This window comes from Rhincodon typus, chromosome 27, assembly GCF_021869965.1.
Source record: "Rhincodon typus isolate 14 chromosome 27, sRhiTyp1.1, whole genome shotgun sequence".
NCBI lineage: Eukaryota > Metazoa > Chordata > Chondrichthyes > Orectolobiformes > Rhincodontidae > Rhincodon > Rhincodon typus.
The window spans coordinates 20,093,523-20,114,045 of record NC_063358.1 but is presented as its reverse complement, the minus strand read 5'-3'; the positions used below and the strand labels follow the sequence as shown (position 1 = coordinate 20,114,045).

The following is a 20,523-nucleotide window of genomic DNA, read 5'->3' as shown; positions in this document are numbered from 1 at the left end:
ATAGTTCAACGTATAAGCTCCATCTAACTGTCATCTCTCTTCAACTCTTCCACCATTTCTGTTGTCACATTGCTGGTCTAATGTCCACTATATAGAACATAGAACTGTACAGCATAGGAAGGGGCCCTTCCACCCACGATGCTGTGCCGAACATGACGCCTGCCCTTGGTGCATTTCCCTCTATTCCTTGCATATTCATGTGCTTATCTAAAAGTCCCTTAAACACCCCTATCATATCCGCCTCCAGCACTACCCGAGCAACACGTTCTAAATTTCTACCATGTTCTGTGTAAAAAAAACTTGCCCCTCACTTCCCCTTTGAAATTTCCCTCTCTCACCTTAAATGCATGCTCCCTAGTATTAGGCATTTCAACTCTGGGGAAAAAGATTCTGACCGTCAACCCTATCTATGGATCTCATAGTCTTAGAGATTTCTATCAAATGTCCCTCAGCCTCTGCCACTTCAGAGAAAACAACCCAAGTTTTTCTAGCCTCTCCTATAGTTCATACCCTCTAATCCAGGCAACATCTTGGTAAATCTCTTTTGCAACCTTCTCCAAAGTCTCCACATCCTTCCTGTAATGTTGTGACCAGAACTGGACACAATCCTCTAAACGTGGCCTAACCAGTCTTATAAAACTGCGACATGACATCCTGACTCTTGTACTCAAATCCCTAATCAATAAAGGCGAGCATGCCATATGCCTTCTTTACCACCCTATCTACCTGCGTGGCTACTTTCAGAGAGCTAGGGATTTGAACCCCAAGATCCCTCTGTACATCAATGCTGTTCAGGGTCCTGCCATTAATTGTATACTTTTCCTTTACATTTGATCTCCCAAAGTACAGCACCTCACACTTACCCAGATTAATATCCATCTGCCATTTCTCCGCCTATATATGCAACTGATCAATATCCCGCTGTATCCTTTGACAACCTTCTACACTATCCACAACTCTACCGATCTTTTGTACCACCTGTAAACTTACTGACCCACTCACCTACATTTTCATCTACGTCATTTATCACCAACAGCAGAGGTCCTAGGATGGATCCCTGCAGAACATCACTAATCACAGACATCCAGCCAGAAAAACACCCTTCAAAACCACTACTCTCTGCCTTCTATAGGCAAGCCATTTCTGAATCCACGCGGCCAAATCACCATGAATCCCATGCATCTTAATCTTCTGAACGAGTCTACTGTGAGGGACCTTGTCGAAAGCCTTGCATGCATAAAATGCATGCAGACAACATCCACTGCTCTACAGTACTGGATGAACAGGAAATTCCTTTCAATTAAATATTAGGAAGACTGAAGCTGTTATCTGCACCTCACTAATAACTACATTTCCTAGCCAGTGAAGCCATTCATTTTCTGGAGCGGTCTCAGTCAGACCACTTGCAACCTTGGTGTTGTGCTTGATCTTAAGATGAGTTTTCAACAATGTATCCACACCATCACTGATATCATTCATAATATTTACACTAACTCTGCTCATCTGCTACCAAAAGTTTAATCCATGCCTTTATAATCTCTAGGCTTGACTCTGAATGCTTCCAATTTCCACTGTCCATAAATTAAGCCCATCACAAAGTTCTGCTGAGGGGACATCTGATTGAGGTCTACAAGATCAGGCGGATCATAGATGTAAGGTAAGGAGCAGGAGCTTTGAGGGTATTTAATCTTCTTTGCATACTGTAATACCATGACACCAACTAATTTATTTTCCACCATGCACTGGAATGATATGCATCATAAACTCATGCTCCTTTAAAAGATAGAAATATGCTCCAGCACTCTTATTTAACAGTAAAAAGTACAAATTAAATTTATTTCAAAACTGAATGAAACAAAACTAACAAACATACATTGTATGCAAAGAATATTTATTTCTTATTTGTTTTTAAAACTGACATATTTCAAAATTTTCATTATGCCAGCAACATGATAAAAAGTCATTTTGACTTGGATGCATTAGATTAGTAATGTTCTTCTAGCTACAAATGCAGTCATGTAAACAGAGATGAAATTATAGTAAGTACCAGCCAACAAAACCTCAAAATATTTTTAGAAAATGGCTTTTCGTATAGCTTAAAAATTCCAATTCATCATGGTGTTATTGTCCATTAAATGAAAATATATATCTCACTTGCACATGTGCTTTCAAGGAGGCAGGTCTCAATATTCTTGAGTTTGTCTTTAACCACATCATGTGAGTACTGCAAATCAAAATATATAATCTTCAATGTAGATGACTATCAAAAGCTAATGTATTATGAATTTTGCATGCCACCTATATTAAGTATTGTGCATATCTTTATTGATTTGCAGCCATATGATGTGGATTTATTTGGAGTTTAAGTCTCCTTTCATGTTCCATTAGATTCAACATTCCACTATATTGATTAGTGAAGGTATGAAAAAGCTTTGCCTATTGGTGCTGCTAATTTATCCATATAAACACACAAAAGCAGATAAATAAGGCAGGTATAAACATCTAGAATCAGAACAATTCTCAGGAACAAGTAATCAAAGGTTTTCAGCTACGCAGGACAAATGTCCCAGGTACATTCTGGTTTTAAAAATCAATCTTTATACTGGGTATGCACTGATTCACGTTTTTAAGTTAGATTTAGGCAAATCTTCTGAAGGAGCCAATATTTTTGCAGTAAAACTTCAGACTATTCAATTTCTGACTGTTTCTACCCGCCTCCCCCCACCCATCCATTTTTAGTGTTATAGTGAAATAAGAAAAAAACAATTGAATTGTAGAATCCCTACACTGGAAAAAGAGACCATTCAGCCCAATGAGGCTGCACCGACCCTCCAAGGAGCAGCCTACCAAGATCCAGTTTCCACCCTATCCCCTGAACCCTGCATTTACCATGGCTAATTCATCTAGTTTACAACTCGCTGCAAAATTTAGCATGACCAATCCACCTAACCTGCACATTTTTGGATTATGGAAGGAAACCCACACAGACATAGGGAAAACATGCAAACTCCAAGTCACTCAAGGCTGAAATCAAACCTGGGTCCCTGGCACTCTGAGCCAGCAGTATTAATCATTGAACCACCATACCAATCATGTTTCCTAAGTTTGCAATTTTTTCCATGAGACGTTCAAGACAAATAAGGAAAATTCTGATTTTATTTCAGCTTAAAAATTGCCCCACAAAAATGAAAGCTAATTTCCTACTTTAAGAGGGTGAAATTTAATTTTGGCAGAGGCATAAAACAGACAGTGGATCAGTTGATCATCATACAATCTTGCCTAAATTTCCAATCCATTAAAGTCAAAATTGCAATAACACAAACTTGGATTTGTAGCACTTTTAACATAATAAAACATTACAAGATCCTTCACAGGGGTGTATTGAACAAAATGACAGAAAGCCACTTGAAGAGACATTAGGATTGATGAACAAAACCTTAAGGTATGATTAAGGAGCATCTTAAAGATGGAAGAGAGGCAAAGAGCATTAGGCACAGAATTTCAGAATTTATGGCCTAAGCAACTAAAGACATGGACACCAATGATGGAGCATTTAAAATTGTGAATCGCATGAGGCCAGAATTGAAGAAGAATAGGTATCTGAGAAGGGTAGATAGTGGAGGAGTCTGCAAAGTTATGGGAGGGGTGAGGCAAAACACTAATTCCATGACAGTGATTTGCCAATGAAGAAACAATAGTACTGTATCCAAGCCATTGCAATGAATGAATTGGAAGATTAACTGAAGGTAGTGGTGTTGATTGTCTTACCTTTTCGAATGCAAAGATCTTTCGCCATATGATAACGCTAAGGAGAATGTAATAGGTTGTTGTAGTGTATTGCATAAATAGTATATTATAATCCCTGTACAGGAGGGGTGGATATTCATTATGGACAGTGGTGCCAATCAAGCAGGCAGTTCCCCTTTTTAAAAAATTAACCTATTTTTCTAATCAACCCGTTCAGAAATGTTATTACACACCTCTGGAACAGGTGGGACTTCAATCCAGGCCTCCTAGTCCAGGATTGGGGACACTGCCAGTGCATCACAAGAGCCCTGAAATGAAGTCACTAGGCAGCAGGATTTGACTGCCCACAGGGATATCATCAATGGACTTCTAATCCATTGGCCAACAACTCTGCTGCCACTACACACTCAGACACTTAGTTCCAGGTTCTTGAATATTTTCAGCTGCATCTATCCAGACCAGCGGTGAGTATTCGATTAAATGTCTCGTTCAGGATCTAAACCATTTCTATTATACCATGCCTTAATCCTGATTTTGCATTAAGCTACATTATCTGATCAATTGTGACTACCAAAATGTTGTCAGCAGTAACAAAATTACTATCGATGCCTCACAGCACACCTGGTGCCAAATCGTACAATGCTAAATGCGGCTTTCACCTGCTCCACTTAACACAATGGTATTGCCATGCTAAAAAAAAACCCAAAAAATTCTGGATGCTGGAAATCAGAAACAAAAACAACTTGCTGGAAAATTCAGCAGGTCTGGCAGCATCTGTGAAGAGAAAGCAGAGTTATGTTTCAGGTCCCATGACCCTTCTTCAGAAGATGCTAATTGCTGGAGAGGTACCAAAAGAAAATACTTCATAGGATATTCAAGTCCCCCAAAAAAAGATAGGTTTATAGGTGTGAGCCAGATGGTGAGACATCAAAAGCATTAAAAGTTGAAACCCAGACCTCAAGCTGCCCATGGTAAGGCAGATGTTCAGTAACCAACCCCTTCTAAAGAGACAGGTCCACACTTGATTTAAATAGTTTTGTGCCTTATTTTTATTCCTGGCCATCCAAGACTCCTGAGACTCAGGATGTGTGGCCACTGGACTGAGGTAAAGGACCAGTGATTCTGGTGATAAATGCTTATGCATATCTAACTGAATTGAGCATGCCTACCCAACTTACTTGTGTTAAAGGACATGAGATAGGTGTTTCTTTCACTTCTACCAGGGAACCCTCAAGGGAGTATCTGTGCCTCTTAAGACATTCTAGTCAGTGGTAATACTGCTGTCTAGCCATGGAAATTCCAAATTGGAATACATTCTTTACGTTTTATTTATACAGAATTAAATTTCACAACTTATTGTGGAATTTGAACCAAGGAATTCTTGGTATGGCCCAGTACAGTGACTGACTCTTTTCCCTTATCATCTTTATATAAGCATACCATGATGATAATGACTTGATCAGCAGAAAATCATCTTTAACTTCTGGCAGATAGGAGGTCATGAACAGGTAGCAAATTCAAACCAAGTTTACACATTTAGTTTTCAACAACTTGAAAACACATGCTATCAAGTTCAATGCATTCACATTGAACCATATTTAGTGACGTGAACTCCATAAATTTATAATAGTGAAGCAATTTATAGCATTCCAAAAATTGGAAGCACTAACAGACAATTTGCAGTGTGGTAAGGTGACCCATGACCTCAGCGTCATTACAGAAATATTGATATTTTTTCAAGAGCATGGGAAAACCTTGAAATGTGGAAGCCAAGTTTAAATCTAGCTGGACTCTGCAATTTGCAAACTGCAGTCCTGGAACAGACAAGATTCACACAGCCAGGCCTTGGACAATCAACTTCCTGTTGAAACCAGACAGGCCTGGAACTGCCTGGCCACGTGCTCACAGCCACATTGTTTAACCCTCCAATGAACCTGCTTTGTTAGAAGAATGCTATGCAGACTTGGTGAAAGCCAGCTCAGGAGGAGGCCAGAGGCATTAGTGTGACAAAGACAGCACCTGACGTAGAAGATTCAAAACCATGTTCTGCAACCTCCAAATATGGAAAGTAGTCACCTCATTTTAGCCTCCACCTGATGCTAGAATTGGATGCGTGCCAGAGTCTTTGAGAAGGGTGCAAAGACAGGGTTAAAAGGGGCAACCCAGCTGACATTGATTTCATGCACCTTCTTCAACAGCGTATCCAGAAAGACCATATCAGCGAGATGACCCAAAGATGAGAACCAACTCTAGACGAAAGGGAAAGCCCAAATCAACAACTGCAGATTTTAAACATCAGCCAATCCTCAAAGGCCATGAAACAGCCTGTCCCAGCCTAATTGAATGGGTATCACCAGTCCTTTCAGACAGTTTATATACAGCAGTTGGTACCAGAGGATAAGATGTAGCAAATCCTCAGGAGCATGTGCCAGTAGATAGCTAGCATAGATTTAAGATTGTTTACTTAGAAATTTAAGATTCTTTAGTAAAGAGACCTGTAAAGAGATGGATAAAGTTTGATAGATTTTAATTAGAGTATAATAATACAGTCCTATAAATATTGTTTTTCCTTGGAAGTAGTGTTGAATAAAGTCGTGTTGGACCTTCCCTGGACTCTTGGCCACTTTGTCTATCTCACCGTGTAATGTGCCCGAGTTTAAAAAAAAACCTACTCCAAATTGGTCAAGGCTAGTTAAGGTACATTTATCTACATTTCACTTTACAACAGAAGCATGTTGCTAATTAGTTAGTATTAATACTTGGAAACTAAAATTAAATACTAAAATGCATCTAAATTAAAAGTGAAGAAAAATGCACATCTCCATTTCTTGGTTCCATTCTTTATTACTTCTCTGTATCCATTCTCAGTTCATGTTTATATTGTAATTACATGCATGAAATCTGAACTCACCCAAGGATCAACAACCTGAACTCTTACAGGAATTACACAATGTTTTTTGGGGCAAAGGAATCCGCTGAGAGTTGGCCACATTAATAGAGAGCATTTTCATTTCTCCCAAGTATATGTTTACATATGTTTAAGCTTGTGAAATTACAAATAAAACCAAGCAAACTGATGAGTATTTTACCATTCCTTTTAATTATATATGTTACATCTCATTCACTGACAATTTGGCAAAGCAAATTGGTACGGTACACAATTCCAAAATATATTTATCCGAACAGGTAGCACAGGCTGCTTCACTTGGCATTTATCTGACATGATGCCCACCAGTGGTGTGGTAACTAATATAACCACCAGATAAAATATGCTCAAAGGTAGAGTTTAAAATTCAAATCAAAATTCCACTTGAAAGGAAATGGGCACAAGGTGAAGGATATTTTCAGTGAGGTATTTACTCGAGTATTAATACTTAGTCAGCATTTCAATGAAGATTAATTTACATTTTAAATAATTTTCCATCTGCATGTGTTTCATTTCCATTGTCAACAGATTTTGTGCATTCTCTCAGATTTGTGCACAAAATCACAGTATAATTGAAGGTTTTTCTTAAAACAAAAGTGAGATCATGGCCTTAAACTATTTTTTACAGCAGCATTGAATATATTATTTTACTCCTTCCCATCCCCAACCCCCGTCACAAACGAGACTCATTTTGGATATAACTCCATAGCTATCTAAATCCCACTCAATCCTCTATGCTAGCCTTGGTAGTCGATGGGGTTCGAAGACAACAAGCCTAAACTTCTGCCCTCCCACAGTATCTATTTAAGATGCACTTACAGCAAGGGTCCAGTCATTTACTGGCAGAAAAAATATTCTGACTGATCTTTCTTATTCCCTTCCCCAGCCAGAAAATACTGATATCACTATAACTGATGTACCTTAGCCCATGATCTGATGCAAAGTGCAGGCTAATTAACTTACTTGGCAGTACTGAGGTATTACTGGAGCTTTGGGGTTCTCAGTTTTTCCAAAAAGAACCAACCAACTTGCTGATTCTTGGAGTTAAAAATATAATTGTGCCCAATTGAATAAATAATTCCTTTAGGGAACAGTTACTCAGCAACAGCATATCATGATTCCATTATATGGACAATTAGGAGAATGATTGGCTCCATCACAAAGTACAACTACCAAAGACATAACTATTCAACCGAGCTAAGCTTAGAAGTCAAACAGCCAGCCTTGACAGAACTGCAGTGGCAGAGTCAAGCATCAATCTGCCTGACATACCAGTCTGATCAATTTAATGCTGAAAAGCACATTTTCTGGCTTATAATGCTCAAAGTACAATTCTCAAAGCTATGGGGAAAGAGCAAAAGAGTGAGATTAATCGGACATCTCTTAATGAAAGCTAGCATACGCACATTGAGCCAAATGGATTCTTTCTGTGTCATATGATTCTAAATTACAACCAAAATAATAATTGTTGGAGCTTGACAACAATATAACTTACAATCAACACCAACTTTTTAATACAATGCTGCAAGTCACTCACAAAGTAACCAATAAGAGTAAACTGACACAAAGAAGAAATTACAAAATGGCGTATTATAGAAGTTCTGATTCAAAGCTTGAATCAATGATGGTTAGCAATTCAGCACACATTAAGGTTCTTGAGTTTCCTGGGCCAGAAAGTACAACCTAATCAAAATGTTTCAAATTTAATAACAGTTTCTTTGGACAGACAATTAAATTTAGTTGGTTTAACTGAAATTAAATTGTATGAGAAAGAATATTCTAATTACTGGCAGATTAAAATTGAAGTACAATTTGAGGTCAAGTATGGATAATTAACCATCTTTTTGAATTAAAACAATCGTTAAATAGACTGTCACACTCAGCACAGCTGGAATGTATTACAAAGCCAGCAAAGAAACTAGAAAAATGTATGTTTTGTTTATTCTGAGAGAGGTTTAAGGGAACAGTGAAATAATGTCACTGTTTTTTGCCCATGGCCTTTAACAATGGAAGCTTTAAGTTTTGAGGTTACAAAATAGTGGTGTAATGTAAAATGCTTTGCAATTAGAATAAGACTTTTAATATCCAGTCAGCAGAGAATGGTTATCACACTATCAGATTTCCCTACAGCACAAGAGACACCAAGGAAGCTATTATTACAGTTAAAATGCCCAGTTATCCCAGAAATCTTATAAGGATGAAACAATTTAAATAAATGTATCATAACACAATGATGATCCTTAAAATGATTCTGTAACATTATGTTCAGACCATTATTCATGAATGCCTGATTTTTGTTTCCCCCCCAAAATTAAGAACTGTCACCCCTTTTCTTCATATTTCACTGCTTTATGTTATCACCAACTGCAGAATTAAACATAGCTTCAGTGTAACTCATTAAGAATTGAATGCAATGATACTCCTATTGTACAGGACATGGAAGTGGAGACTTGATGGCTTAAAGAAAAATAATTCTTGCACTCCCATGTAAAACTATGTAGTCCTTCTAAACTAACTTATATTTCCGCCTTTTAGTGATTTACAGGTTACAATGCCAAGTTTGGTCATGAAATTCTTGTGCTGCCACTGGGCTATGCAATCATCAGAGATCCTGAAATCAGCCTGCAAATAAAACAAATATTAATCTTAGCAAATTATTTTAAACATCATTTAATTTATGCATATATGTCTGAGGCAGAAACTTTTCACTTATTTTAAGGGAAACTGAGTAAGTATTCAAAACAGCAGAAGGAACGGGGCAATGAAGAGAGAACGGAAGAACAAGATTAACGTTTGACTACTCTGGGAGAGTGACTAACTAGGATGGGTCACATAGCATCCTTTCGTGCCGGAAATTTTAATGTTTGCAATATCCCATTTCAATTTGTCTCAGTTTGTCATGTTTTCAGCAGGACAGGAGTGGCATGTAATATAGGTCAGGTGGCTGGCCCAGCATTCTCCCACCCACCCCCAAACTTACTTCCATAAGAGTCAGTGCGTAGACACAAGCAAATAAATAAAGTATCAATTGTGTGTATTAAATGCTCAACTGAACCTATTATGCTGCTCATTAATAAAATATTTGCGGGCAGATGGATGGAAACAGATGTTTGGTGGTTTCTGAATAGTGAGAAGAAGGAGTACTATCTTTGCAGGGGTTGGTGGATGGGTCTTTGCCCATCAGCCCAGTGATGGGCAGAAGTCCTACTAGCCATCCAGTTTAGCTGCCTGCAGTGCATTATGGTTTGGGGCCGGCATCTTCCAAGTCTGTCCAGCTGATCGCCAACTTTCTTCTAACAGTGCAGGGCTAGCCAGCTGTCTGCCCATCACTCACAATGTAATTTTCTGTCTTCTGTAATTGCTGTCACTGCACAATTCTGTTTCTAAAGTATAGCAGGTCATTCTGCAGGTGAGGTATTAAACATGTAATCTTTCAAATCCTTTTCTCATTAGTGTTTCAGTAGCAGTAGCTTAAATATATTATCTATACAGTAGCCGAGAAGTATTCTGGAGGAAGCTAATTAGCTCTGATGCTGGATTGGTAGAAAAGTGGTGTTAGGAACTTGGCTTGATACCACACTTCCATGTTTAAGGTTTGGATACAGTTGTACCAACAGACCAGAAGACTTACTATAAAGGCAGTATTGGTATTTTATATGCACAGAACATCACTTACCTCAGAATATACAACCTTGGGTTGAAGGTTCCTTGCTGAGGAACAGAATAGGGTCAGTGATCTGTATCTATTCAGATCCACGAAATATTGCTACTGCCATGAGGGGTATAAGTGGTTTACAAAAAAACACCTCCACTCTGAATACAAAATAAGACTTCCTGCCAAATGAATTTACTTCTTCCTAGTGCCTTTTCACTTTGGCAGGGGTTATGTCTGGAGGGAATGGACATGCGCTGCCTGAATTGGCCACCTCTCCATTATGATGTCCTGTAGGCACCTCTGCCCAATCCTGTGCAACACTTCCTCTTTGGTGATGTTTCTCCACATTATACCAAAGATCTTACAAAAGGGAGTGCTGGCAAATGATTGGCTACTTATGGAAAAGACCAAAGGTATCACATTTCTTGCTTGCACAGATCAGTGCTGATATTACCTTGGATGTGCAGAGTTGCACGTTCTTGACCAGATTGATTGTACTGGATGGCCAGATCATGAGGAGCCACTGTAAAAACAGATGCTGCTTTGCAGATTCTTGTGTGGACATTAATCTCTTCATCACCTTCTTAGAGAGGGATGCTGGACAATGTTTCAATACTATGTTGCCGCATATAGATAGTTGATGTTCTGTTATGTGCATCATTGTGTTTAATTCCTTGGCCAGTAGGATGTGACATCTGGTGATGCTGTCGTGGAATCTCAAGTCTTACCCATCATCACCTTCCTTATGATGTAAACATTAACCACGAGGAAAAGGAAAAGGAAGAGTATGCAGCACTGCCCTACACCTCTGATGATATTGAACGAGTCCACGGTGCCTGTGCTCACCTTTTTGGCTTTTGGACATAGGCCCTGCCACAGTGGCAGTAAAATGGACACCACCAAACAAGACAGGACTGGTCAAAGAAGTTACGGAGGACTTCCCAGAACAGGACACCACCTGGGCTGCAGTAAAAGAGATGACAATGTACCACAGCTGATGGCAAAGTCTTGCAGACCAATGGGCAGCGTGGGACTGGAAAAATTAAGATAACTAGCATTTAACTAAGTTAAGCTTGCTTGAAGAGCCAGTACAGGCATGAGGGGCCAAATGGTCTCCCTCTACAACGTATCGATTCTGTGAGATAAATGGAAGTAACCTTTCCAACATCCTAAACCCTGCACAAGCTGTTAACTGCCCTCCATCCTAGTCAAATATACATGATATTGGTACTTTTGCTGTCAGTTTCAATTCTCACTGACACATTTGGTCCATTTCTTGTAATAAACAAACAAATTTTTGAAAATACTTAAATCCCAACAGCAAGTTCATTGTTCCCAACTGGGAAGGAATGTCATATACAAACACTGTGCTGTAAGAGTATGCTTTTTGCTGTCTTGAATAAATCCTTCAGTAGTTTCCTGTTTCAAGTATTACCTGTAATTTTTCAAACACCTTCTTTTTTGGTTTTAGTTCATCATCTGCTGCACCATTTTCAAATCCTACTATAAACACACGCTCTCCTGGGGAAGAACCTTCTGGAGGATTTAATGGCTCCACTTTACGCTTTTCTCCTTCTCTATAATGACAAGAAGCACAAAGTTGACTTAACAGCAATGTTAATTTAAAAGTAAATGCTGAGGCACAGATCTTTATGTGCATTATCTCTTTTTCTTCATAGTTATCAGCACCCTAAAACTACTTTCAGAAATTTAATCTTGTGAACGTTTAGCTCGTTGGAAAAGTGTCAGTTTCATTAAATACTTCTGTGTAACTTTGTCACCCATTTGCAGCACTTTAATTAGTTCACACCAATACCAACAGTTGTAACAATATATTTCAATGTAAGAGTTTGTAAACTTTGAGTAAACACCATAAAACTACTCAATTCAATTAACACATTGTCTATTGTCGAGGCACAGATGAAGGCAACAGATATGGAGAATCCCATGAGCACTCCCTCACTCTGTTGAGGCTGGTTCCTGTTGGAATACCACCTGCTGGCATTGGTATAGCTCTGCTACCTTATCTGAGTGAATATTCTTCAGCTAAGAATCTAAATATTATCAGCAGGTTGTTTGATCATAGAGATTATCACAGGAAAGTTCCACCTGAGCATCATTACTAACAGGCATTTCTTTGAGAGTATAATGGGCAGCCTTCAGCAGTGGAGCCCTTGCTAATCTATTCCCTATTGACTGCCAATGAATATAGTGATCAATTTTAGTGCAATTAATGATGGTTGCTCATGCTGTTAGTTACATTTTGGGCTAAATTTTCCATTACTCTGGGGAATGCTCAATTTCTAATTATGAATTAGGAGAACAAAAAGGGTGGAGAACCTGATGGCAAGGCTCCTTTTCCCTTCCATAGCTAAGGGATTTCTTAGATGTCTCCTGAGAGACAGTAGGAGTAGGGCTGTTGCAGCTGCAGCAGGTGCAAGTATGCACATGTAGTGTAATGAAGCAGGAGAGCTTTAACTGCAACTTTTAACTAATCTCTCTTCTTGGAATGGTGTTGAACACTCAGTTAAACATATTTAGAAGAATCAGGAAGGGGGAAGATCAATATGGAAAAGATCCCTATTGTGGTTTGCTGAAAACACAAACAGATGAACTCCGGATCATTTGGGAGGCAGAAGGAGTGATAGAAAGGAGTTATAGGGAGGTGATTACATCCAAGTTACAGAACAAAGTTAGCTTAGTGACTGTCAGGAGAGGGAAAGGGAATAGGCAGACAGAGCAGGGATCCCCTGTGGCCATTCCCCTCCTTAATAAGTATACCGCTTTGGATACTATTGTGTGTGTGTTTGTGGCAGGGTGGGGGGGGGGGGGGGGGGGGGGGGGGGGGGGGGGGGGTGTTGGTGTTGGGGGGAGGGGTTGGGGCTGGTGGATGACCTACCAGGGGAAAGCCATAGCAGCTAGGCCTCCGGCACGGAGCCTGGCTCTGTGGCTCAGAAGGGAATGGGGAAAAATAGGAGAGCGATCATGATAGGAGATTCAGTGGTTAGGGGTACGGACAGGAGATTCTGTGGTCCCAAGCGAGACTCCTGGATAGTATGTTGCCTCCCAGGTGCCAGGGTCAGGGATGTCTCGGATCGAGTCTACAGAATTCTTAAGCGGGAGGGTGCACAGCCAGAAGTCATGGTACACATCGGTAGCAATGACATAGCCAGGAAACGGGATGAGGACCTGAAAACTGAATATAGAGACTTAGGTTGGAAGCTGAAAGGCAGGATGAGCGAAATAGTAATCTCAGGATTACTACCCATGCCATGGGCTAGTGAGGCCATAAACAGAGAGAGAGTGCAGCTGAACACGCGGCTACAGAGCTGGTGTAGGAGGGAGGGCTTCAGATATGCGAATCATTGGGATACCTTCTGGGGAAAGTGGGACCTGTACAAGAAGGACGGGTTGCACCTGAACTGAAGGGGCACCAATATTCTGGGTGGGAGGCTTGCTAGAGCTCTTCGGGAGGGTTTAAACTAGTTTGGCAGGGGGATGGGAACTGGAGCTACAGATCAGAAGATGAGGTAACTGGTGTACAGGCAGATACAGTATGCAGAGAGTCTGTGAGGAAGGATAGACAGTTGATAGGGCAAAGCTGCAGTCAGCGTGACGGATTGAAGTGTGTCTATTTTAACACAAGAAGTGTCAGGAATAAGGGTGACGAACTTAGAGCATGTATCAGTACTTGGAACTACGACGTTGTAGCCATTACGGAGACTTAGATAACACAGGGGCAGGAATGGTTGTTGGATGTTCCAGAATTTAGATGTTTCAAAAGAAATAGGGAGGGAGGTAAAAGAGGTGGGGGAGTGGCATTGCAAATCAGGGATGGTATCACAGCTGCAGAAAGGGAGGTCGTGAAGGAGGGTTTCTCCACTGAGTCAGTATGGATGGAAGTCAGAAACAGGAAAGGAGCTGTAACTTTATTGGGAGTTTTCTATAGACCACCCAATAGCAACAGAGACACTGAGGAACAGATTGGGAGGCAGATTTCAGAAAGGTGCAGAAGTAATACGGTTGTTGTTATGGGTGACTTCAACTTCCCTAATATAGACTGGAACCTCCTAAGTGCAAATAGTTTGGATGGAGCAGATTTTGTCAGTTGTGTCCAGGAAGGATTTCTGACTCAATATGTAGATAGGCTGACTAGAGGGGAGGCCATATTGGATTCAGTGCTGGGCAACAAACCAGGCCAAGTGTCAGATCTCTCGGTGGGAGCGCATTTCGGTGATAGTGATCATAACTCCCTGACCTTTACTATAGTCATGGAGAGGGACAGGAGCAGATGGTATGGGAAAGTATTTAATTGGGGTTGGGGGACTTATCATGCTATTAGGCAAGAACTGTAGAGCATAAACTGGGAGCAGATGTTCTCAGGGAAATGCACGACAAAAATGTGGAGGTTGTTTAGGGAGCACTTGCTACGTGTACTGGTTAGGATTGTCCCACTGAGGCAACGAAGGAATGGTAAAGTGAAGGAACCTTGGATTACAAGACATGTGGAACATCTAGTCAAGAGGAAGAAGGAGGCTTACTTAAGGTTGAGGAAGCAAGGATCGGACGGGGCTCTAGAGTTCTACAAGGTAGCCAGGAAGGAACTGAAGAATGGGCTTAGGAGAGCTAGAAGAGGGTATGAAAAAGCCTTGGAAGGTAGGATTAAGGAAAATTCCAAGGCGTTCTATACTTATGTGAGGAACAAGAGGATGGCCAGAGTGAGGGTAGGTCCAATCAGGGATAGTGGAGGGAACTTGTGCACGGAGCCGGAGGAGGTAGGGGAGGTCCTTAATGAATACTCTGCTTCAGTATTCACCAGTGAGAGGGGCCTTGACATTTGTGAGGACAGCGTGAAACAGGCTGATTTGCTCGAACAGGTTGATATTAGGAAGGAGGATGCTAGAAATTTTGAAAAACATGAGGATAGATAGGTCCCTGGGCCAGACGGGATATACCCAAGGTTACTACGGGAAGCGAGGGAAGGGATTGCTGCACCTTTGGCAATGATCTTTGCATCCTTGCTGTCCACCCGAGTAGTACTAGATGACTGGAGGGTGGTAAATGTTATTCTATTGTTCAAGAAAGGGAATAGGGATAATCCTGGAAATTACAGACCAGTCAGTCTTGCTTCTGTGGTGGGCAAATTATTGAAGAGGATTCTGAGAGATAGTATTTACGATTATTTGGAAAAGCTTAGTTTAATTCAATATATACAGTATGGCTTTGTGCGGGGCAGGTTATGCCTCACAAGCCTTATTGAATTCTTTGAGGATGTGACAAAACACATTGATGAAGGTCAAGCACTCGATGTGGTGTATATGGATTTTAGCAAGGCATTTGATAAGGTTTCCCATGTTAGGCTCATTCAGAAAGTAAGGAGGCATGGGATTCAGGGAAATTTGGCTGCCTGGTACAGAATTGGCTGTCCAATAGAAGACAGAGGGTGCTAGCAGATGGAAAGTATTCAGCTTGGAGGTCCGTGACCAGTGGTGTTCTGCAGGGATCTTTTCTGGGACCTGTGCTCTTTGTGATCTGTATGAATGACTTGGAAGAGGAAGTGGAAGGGTGGGTTAGTAAGTTTGCCAATGACACAAAGGTTGGTGGAGTTGTGGATAGTTTGGAGGGCTGTTGTAGGTTGCGACGGGACATTGGCAGGATGCAGAGCTAGGCAAAGAAGTGGCATACGGAATTTAATCCGGAAAATTGTGACGTGATTCATTTTGGAAGGTCGAATTTGAATGCAGAATACAGGGTTAATGGCAGGATTCTTGGCAGTATGGAGGAACAGAGGGGTCTTGGGGTCCACATCCATAGATCCCTCAAAATTGCTCCCCAAATTGATAGGGTTGTTAAGAAGGTGTATAGTGTGTTGGCTTTCGTTGGCAGGGGAATTGAGTGTAAGAGCTGCGAGGTTATGCTGGTTAACCTGGTTAGACCACACTTGGAATATGTGTTCAGTTCGGGTCGCCTCATTATAGGAAGGATGTGGAAGCTTTAGAGAGAATGCAGAAGAGATTTACCAGGATGCTGCCTGGACTGGAGGGCAGGTCTTATGAGGAAAGGTTGAGGGAGCTAGGGCTTTTCTCATTGGAGCAAAGAAGGATGACAGCTGACTTGATAGAGGTGTACAGGATGATAAGAGGCATAGAAAGAATGGATAGCCAGAGACTTCTTCCCAGGGCGGAAATGACTATTACGCGGGGGCATAAGTTTAAGGTGATTGGAGGAAGGTATAGGAGAGATGTCAGAGTTAGGTTCTTTACACAGAGAGTGATGGGTGCGTGGAGTGCGCTGCTGGCGGTGGTAGTGGAATCAGATACATTAGGGACTTTCAAGCAACTGGATAGGCACATGGATGATAGTAAAATGAAAGATATGCAGGATAGTTTGATCTTAGAGTAGGATAATAGGTCAGCACATCATGGGCCGAAGGGCCTGTACTGTGCTGTACTGTTCTATGTTATTCTACATCCAGCTCAGAGGAGGATGTCCATTGGATTTCTCCAAAATGTTTGTGCTTAGACTGGGTGGTTTAAAGATAATGAGAGGATTGAGGGGGAAGAATAGCCAAATATTGAGGGCCCTTTTTTTGCTTAATGCATGTTAACATTATTGGGATAAATGCGTTCTGGACCTAAGGATGACTGAAGGAGGACAAAAGTGAAATATTGACCATTTCCGATTTGGGACTCATTGTCTGTAGCCTTTCACTGAGTCTCTGTGGCTCAGTGTAAACACATTGAGGGATACACACCTAAAGTTTCCAGGTTTGAACCATACTGTGGGTTGAGTGGAACACAAGCTGAGTTTCCCAAGCTGTAAGGAGAAAAGCATCAGCTGTGGTTCCTGCTCTGGCTACCCAGAAAATCCTGAAGAAAGTATAAGAACAAACACCAGGACCAGGAAGCAGTAGGTTGGGCAACAAGGTAAAAAGCACTAACTCAGATCCAACTAGAAACCCTAAAAATAGCAGAGCCAGACTGCATCCAAGATGGATTTTATTTAAAAAAAAGCCTCCCATATATAGTACGTAGGAAAGTGTAAAACTGCAAAACATCACTGTGGTCTAACTGACTGATCTGAGTGCAAACGCACCTCAGATTTATTTCTTCTTTGCACTTCCATTCATTGTGAAGTTTTTGTACTTTTCTAGGTTCATACAGCTGAATATATTTCCATCAATAAATACACTGCCAAGATGGTACCCAAGTAGGTGAAGCTGAAAGAAGGCTATAGAAAACAGATCAGTGAATTCTCTCAGAAACTGATGGAATTTATAGGGCTATACACTGCATCAAAGCTGCAGCACTATCAAATATGTAGCAGTTTCAAAGGACAACAAATTCCAAAATCAATTTCCAGTTGAAATTTCTTGGCTAAAATTCACTTCAAAACAGACGACACTAAAGACAGGAGTGGAACTTATAAAATTGATAACTATAAAGACCTATTCATTGTTAGCTCAGTCACGAAGTTTCAGAAGTAAATGAACAAATATAAAAGTGATGGCGGTTCTTGTGCCACAGTGGTAATATCCCTATCTCTCGGTCTGGAGGCCTGGTTTCAAGTTCTACCTACTCCAAAGATGTGTATAAACACATTTGAGCAGGTTCATTAAAATAACTATATGGGAATTCAAAATAAATCAGCCAAATAAGAATTCAATATATATACTCAGCATGAGCGTTAATACTTTAATCTCAGAGGTGTTTGGGCAGCATAGCATTAAGAAAAGCTAAACAAATGACTAATTCCGGATTTTCATATTCAGTGAGGTCACTGAGTCTGTAAGAAACCCCATTCATTTTTGTTATGTCAAATTGTTATCCAGTAGTGGGAAAAATATTTTAATTTTTCTTTTTTGTCCTGAGCTTTGTTTCCACCAGGATGAACTTGGCAAATAGCCAGCAGGTTAACAAATTTGAGTGAAGTTATATTCACTATCTGAAAGTCTATTTGAGTACACTTCATCACCTAGGGATGAATTTGGTACATTAGATCTTTAAGCAGCATTCATCTTTGAATAGATATAATGGAAGGCGTTATGCCTTTAAACTTGGGAGATGGGAGTCTCAACCACTCAATAGTTGGATTATCTGGGTTAATATGGGGATAGGGTGAAATGCTCTTTGAAGGATCAATGTGGACTTGATGGGCCGAATGGCCTCTAGCTGCACTGTGAGGATTCTGTGAGCTAGTGATTATAGGCTTAGGTTTCAAAAGTTCGAAGATTGTTTGGAGTAGGCAATACACCATCTGATAGCAAGCTCCTGGTAATTAGAGAGGAACTTAGAAATCTGCAAGGGCAAGGAAATCTAGCCATAACAGAGATCACCCTCTGGAAATTAAAATTTTATTTCATGGTCCACATTAAAAAGGTCAAGTATCCATAGGAGATGTTTGAAGAAATTAAGATACTACATCCAGAATCTTCAAAAGCAAAAGCTGTTATGATTGACCAGACTGAAGTTTAAAAAATAAAATGTTTCCTGTCAGGTTGAAAGCATCCTAAATTGACAATAAAGCAAAAGTTTACAGTCCCGCTACAATACAAGTTAATATTAAAAATCCATCAGCAAAGCAATGAAATAAACAAAATGTACATATCTAGGTATACATTAATGCACCTGTTATTTGGCTTTCTTATGTTAAAGTAATATTTTAACATTTCACTTATGGAACTGGTATCATCACTGGATCTGAACAAAAGGTGTGTAAAAATTGGTACATCTGTTGATTCACAGTGCTTTCATTTTAATCAAGACCACTGATAATACTTTCAATTACTAATTAGAAAGTGCTAAAAGTAAAAGTATAACATATGGTAATGTGAAAGGATTGAATTTAAGTAATATTTTTGTACAGGAATATCAATCCCCTAATGAGACTATTAATGTCATGTGAAATTGTTTATAATATTGTGTTCTGAAAAACCGACAGTTGGAGTATACAGTTTTGTATACAGTACAAAATGTCAGTACATCATTAGCATTTCTGGCACGAGATGACCTGAATATTTTATTTAAAAGTTGATTCTTTATTTAATCACAAATTACCCTGCAATGATCAAAACATGTTTTGAACATGCTCTAGAGTTCTTAATTACTGTTCTATCTACTCACATTGATGCACAAAGCAACATGGCTTGAGATTCGATTCCTCGCATCTTCTGTGGTTTCAAATTACATAACAATATGACATCACGATTTTGCAGCTCCGCGATAGGGACATACTGCACTAAACCACTGACAACTGTTCGTGGCTGTGCTTCTCCAACATCCACTTTCTCTACATAGAGACTGTCAGCATCAGGATGCTGTCGTAAACAAAACAAAAATAAGTTCACTTCTTAATAATTATATTTATTTTCTCCCCATTCCATTTTTTAAACGTAATTCAAGAGATATAATCATAGAGTCATGAAGTTATACAGCACAGAAACAGAGCTTTCGGTCCAACTCATCCGCACTGACCAGATCTGGTGTCATAGTGGCTCAGTGGTTGGCACTGCTGCCTCACAGCACAAAGGACCCAAGTTTGATTGCAACCTTGGATGACTGTTGGTGTGGATTTTGCGTGTTCTCCCTCGGTGCTCCAGTTTCCTCCCACAGTACAAAGATGTGCAGGTTAGGTGATTAGCTTGGTTAATACAGGGATAAGTTGGGATGCTCTTTGGAGGGTCAACGCAGACTCGATGGGCCAAACAGCCTTTATCTGCACTCTAGGGATTCTATTAGATAATGATTACGGCTTAGGTTTCAAAAGTCTGAAGATTATTTGGGGTAGTCAATAAAGCATCAGGTAGTAAACTCCTGGGAAAAGCATTGTTAAAGTAGGTAGCCATGTGAAAAGCCTTTAGGGAAGACTTGAAAGTATTTCATTTGCAGACTGTACTGATTGTGAAGAATCCTTCTAACAAAGATTTCCTAAGAGAAAAGGTGCGTGGAGTACTAAGAACACTAAGCAGACAGCAAAAACGAAGAGTTAATTCAAGGGTGCAAGTAATGAGCATGATGAGAAGAAATACAAAAGCAGTATCAGGTCCTTAGGAGACCATACATAAAAGCAGCCAGTCAGACAGAATAAAATTTAATACTGGTCATCATGATAGCACAGTGTGGCGTCATGAAGATTCTTCAGAAAAGTTGTTGAAATTTCAGTTGAAAGAGAAAATAAACGAGCTTAACCAATGGCC

The 20,523-nt window shown here is 40.1% G+C and overlaps 1 protein-coding gene across 1 annotated transcript in view; it reads right to left on the bottom strand.

Moving 5' to 3' along the window:
- Window positions 1-6,828: 6,828 nt before the first annotated feature.
- The window catches only part of yars1 (tyrosyl-tRNA synthetase 1), a 484,347-nt gene continuing 470,652 nt past the window's right edge, over window positions 6,829-20,523 (bottom strand). The window contains exons 12-14 of the mRNA XM_048613175.1: window positions 19,451-19,644; window positions 11,764-11,905; window positions 6,829-9,295 (exon numbers count right to left, since the gene is read on the bottom strand). Coding sequence (XP_048469132.1) covers window positions 9,185-9,295; window positions 11,764-11,905; window positions 19,451-19,644 — 447 coding nt within the window. The 3' untranslated portion in view covers window positions 6,829-9,184. The remainder of the gene's footprint in view (window positions 9,296-11,763; window positions 11,906-19,450; window positions 19,645-20,523) is intronic.